Source organism: Aegilops tauschii, chromosome 7, assembly GCF_002575655.3.
Source record: "Aegilops tauschii subsp. strangulata cultivar AL8/78 chromosome 7, Aet v6.0, whole genome shotgun sequence".
Lineage (NCBI taxonomy): Eukaryota > Viridiplantae > Streptophyta > Magnoliopsida > Poales > Poaceae > Aegilops > Aegilops tauschii.
Genome location: NC_053041.3, coordinates 3,934,791 through 3,938,988, shown reverse-complemented (window position 1 = coordinate 3,938,988; position 4,198 = coordinate 3,934,791). Strand labels below are relative to the sequence as shown.

The following is a 4,198-nucleotide window of genomic DNA, read 5'->3' as shown; positions in this document are numbered from 1 at the left end:
ATGGGGCCACCTTGTTTGTAGATATTTTTCCAAGAAACCAGCAGAGGCCCAAGAGCAGTAATGCCTTCTCATTGCCATAAACACAAGAACAAAGAGCATGTGCAACAAAGTGTGAGGTGTCATCGCAAAAGCAAAAACTAAGCGTGAGGTGTTTTTGTTTTGCAACGGACGGTAGATGCCAAAACCCTACGCAAAACCCCAGCTGGTTCCATCCCAAAAAAATCCCATCTTTACCCCCGAACCCCAGCTATAAATCTCCCCCGCTCCCCCACTGAAGCCACCACCCATCCATCGGTCAGAAAAGAATCTACCGAGTTACCTCGGGATCATCGGGCCAGCAGCGGCGGCGCCATGGATTCGTCTCGCGTCATACTCATCCCCGGCACGCCGCCGCTGCCGTACGCCTACGAGCAGCTGCCGTCCTCGTCCGCGGACGCCAAGGGCATCGAGGAGGAGCGGGCCGGCGGCGGTGGCCTGAGGTGGCGCGCGTGCGCCGCCGTGCTGGCCGCCTCGGCCGTGGTGGCGCTCGTCGTCGCCGCCGCGGTCTTCGGGGCCAGCGGGGCGGGCTGGGACGCGGTGGCCGCCTCCGTGCCGGCGACCCCGGCGACGGAGTTCCCGAGGAGCAGGGGCAAGGAGCACGGCGTGTCGGAGAAGACGTCGGGGGCCTACTCCGCCAACGCGTTCCCGTGGAGCAACGCCATGCTGCAGTGGCAGCGCACCGGCTACCATTTCCAGCCGGACAAGTACTACCAGAACGGTATATACTGCCCCAGTTCATCCTCCCTTCGGTTAAATCTTCAGATCCAAATTTCTTTTCCTTTTTTTCCGGCTTGGTTTGATCCAGAAACTGACCTCGCTGCCTCTGCTTCCCGTTTTGTTTGCTCCCCGGCGGCGGCATTCTCCGGCTACCTCATGCAGATCCCAACGGTCAGTACACGCACCACCCAACTGATCCATGGATCGAATATTCTTACTTGTTCAGAGATTCATCACCTGTGGAATATATTGTACTAACTTTTTTCTAAAGATGTGGAATATATTTGACTGAAATACATTGTGTGCATCCATTGCAGGTCCGGTTTACTATGGCGGATGGTACCACTTCTTCTACCAGTACAACCCGTCGGGCTCCGTGTGGGAGCCCCAAATCGTGTGGGGCCACGCCGTGTCCAAGGACCTCATTCACTGGCGCCACCTCCCGCCGGCCTTGGTGCCCGACCAGTGGTACGACATCAAGGGCGTCCTCACCGGCTCCATCACCGTGCTCCCCGACGGCAAGGTCATCCTCCTCTACACGGGGAACACCGAGACCTTTGCGCAGGTGACCTGCCTCGCGGAGCCCGCCGACCCGAGCGATCCCCTCCTCCGCGAGTGGGTCAAGCACCCCGCCAACCCCGTCGTGTTCCCGCCCCCCGGCATCGGCATGAAGGACTTCCGCGACCCCACCACCGCGTGGTTCGACGAGTCCGACGGCACGTGGCGCACCATCATCGGCTCCAAGAACGACTCGGACCACTCCGGCATCGTCTTCTCCTACAAGACCAAGGACTTCCTCAGCTACGAGCTGATGCCGGGGTACATGTACCGCGGCCCCAAGGGCACCGGCGAGTACGAGTGCATCGACCTCTACGCCGTCGGCGGGGGCCGCAAGGCCAGCGACATGTACAACTCGACGGCCGAGGACGTGCTGTACGTGCTCAAGGAGAGCAGCGACGACGACCGGCACGACTGGTACTCGCTGGGCCGGTTCGACGCCGCCGCCAACAAGTGGACGCCGATCGACGAGGAGCTGGAGCTCGGCGTCGGGCTGCGGTACGACTGGGGCAAGTACTACGCGTCCAAGTCCTTCTACGACCCCGTGAAGAAGCGGCGCGTCGTGTGGGCGTACGTCGGCGAGACCGACTCGGAGCGCGCCGACATCACCAAGGGGTGGGCCAACCTCCAGGTAACCATCACCCTACCCACACTAAAGTACATTGACACGATTGTCTTAATTTTACATTACGTTTTATCATCATTGATCGACATCATTAGCTGCACCGTTGGTTTTGCAATCTTGGGTGGGGTAGATCCTTGGTGTGACAGCCATGGGCCAGTAACAACAGTACGTAGAGCACTAGCTGTGCGGCGTCGCAGTCATGATGTCGTTTGTCTTTTTTGTTGTGTAATAAAAAAACTAATAACGGACGGCTCTAGGCTGTGGGTTGCTGTCTGGCTGAGCTGTCAAAAGCTTGAGATCTGGAGAACATGGTCGGCCCCTTCCTTGGCTGCACGCTCGATTTGGTATCTAGTTAATTACTAAACTAATTAAGTACCCAAATGGCAAACACATTGCACCAATCTCTGCCTTTCAATTTATATATTGCATATTGCATCGTATCAAAAAGTTTATCCCAACCAAGCGTAGTACGCCGTTCAATTTGAAACGTAGTAAGTATTTTTTTCAACCAGTAATTACTTGTATTATTAATCCTCGAGGTAGGTGCATGATGATTAATTATATGTTACTCATCGGTCGATAGGCCGGCCGGGCGGCTGAATTTCAGGACTAGTTTTCTTTGGTCACTTTCACCATCTCGTTGCAACTTCCAAGAGCCAATACACTGTCGATGTAGTGCCCACTTCACCATCTCTAGTGTAGCTCAACAACCATATACAAACAAACATCATGTGCATGCCTGGTCAGTCGCACGTGGAGTCCGTTCCCAGCTAACAAACCGCACCAAATCAAATCGGGACTTTCTTCCTTCGAATCTTTGATGTTAATTATGTGAACCCTTTTTGTTCGTGTGCTAATGTTCTTTAATGGAAATAGGTGCAGGGCGCGGCACCCTTTATATTAATTAAACAAGAATCATTTGCAGATATGTTTTTTTCTTCAAGTTCATGATGTGAATGTGCACTCATGATCGATGGCCTTAACTATTTTGAATTATTGGATCCACTGACTTAATGGTGTGTGTTGTGCGTGCAGTCGATTCCGAGGACAGTGGAGCTTGACGAGAAGACCCGGACAAACCTCGTCCAATGGCCTGTGGAGGAGCTCGATGCCCTCCGCATCAACACCACCGATCTCAGCGGCATCATCGTCGGCGCCGGCTCCGTTGCCTTCCTCCCTCTCCATCAGACCGCTCAGCTCGACATCGAGGCAACCTTCCGCATCGATGCCTCCGCCATTGAGGCCCTCAACGAGGCCGATGTTAGCTACAACTGCACCACCAGCAGCGGGGCTGCCACCCGCGGCGCGCTTGGCCCCTTCGGCCTCCTTGTCCTCGCCAACCGCGCCCTGACCGAACAGACGGGAGTGTACTTCTATGTGTCCAAGGGCCTCGACGGTGGTCTTCGGACTCACTTCTGCCACGACGAGTTGCGCTCGTCGCATGCTAGTGACGTGGTGAAGCGGGTGGTGGGTAGCACGGTGCCGGTGCTCGACGGCGAAGATTTTTCCGTTAGGGTGCTCGTGGACCACTCCATTGTGCAGAGCTTCGCGATGGACGGGAGGTTGACAGCAACGTCAAGGGCGTACCCGACCGAGGCCATCTACGCGGCAGCGGGGGTCTACATGTTCAACAACGCCACCGGCACTAGCGTCACCGCCGAGAAGCTTGTCGTGCATGATATGGACTCGTCGTACAACCATATATACACAGATGATGACTTGGTAGTCGTCGATTAGACTGATCACTTACAACAAGTTATGGATCGGTTGTTCTCGGTCGGTGGCTTCCTTTTCTCTTGGACAGTTGGAGATGGAGTACGAGCGACTCTGCCTATCACTTCATTTTTGTTCTTCGTTCTGGTTTTTGGTTTAGTAAGATGAATTAGATGGTGTTGATGACAGGGCTATGATGTTGATGATGATGATGATCATTGTTCACATGTAAATCAATTTGTTGGGGAATGAAAATGGCATGGATGCCACCAAGTTTAAGTGAATGTATCAAGTTCGTGCTGTCTAATTTCTTATTCATTTTATATGCAATTTTTACATTTTTTATTTCTAGAGAAAGACATCATGATGTATTTTATAAACATCGAAGATAGTTACATTGTTTTGGAATTTTGTTTTCACTTAAAATAATGCCGGGACGCTCCATATAATCTACTGCGTCTGGATTGTTAAGTACAGGACTGCACGGCATTTGAGAAAAAAAAAACATTTTGAGTACCGACTACTCGTTTCTGCTTTAGAGTTTAG

At 53.2% G+C, this 4,198-nt stretch overlaps 1 protein-coding gene across 1 annotated transcript; it reads left to right on the top strand.

The window, feature by feature from the left end:
* Positions 1–267: 267 nt before the first annotated feature.
* LOC109745827 (sucrose:sucrose 1-fructosyltransferase) lies at positions 268–3,936 on the top strand. Its single transcript, XM_020304935.4, has 4 exons — positions 268–757; positions 919–927; positions 1,074–1,945; positions 2,975–3,936. The coding sequence occupies exons 1-4, from the start codon at positions 352–354 to the stop codon at positions 3,674–3,676; spliced, it is 1,989 nt and encodes a 662-aa protein (XP_020160524.1). The 5' UTR covers positions 268–351; the 3' UTR covers positions 3,677–3,936.
* The last annotated feature ends 262 nt before the right edge of the window (positions 3,937–4,198 follow it).

Bases quoted from the DNA above. Each gene is read 5' to 3' on its own strand.
- LOC109745827 (XM_020304935.4), top strand. From the start codon at position 352: ATGGATTCGTCTCGCGTCATACTCATCCCCGGCACGCCGCCGCTGCCG. The intron at 1,946-2,974 runs GTAACCATCACC...TTGTGCGTGCAG, and splicing joins AGGGGTGGGCCAACCTCCAG to TCGATTCCGAGGACAGTGGA.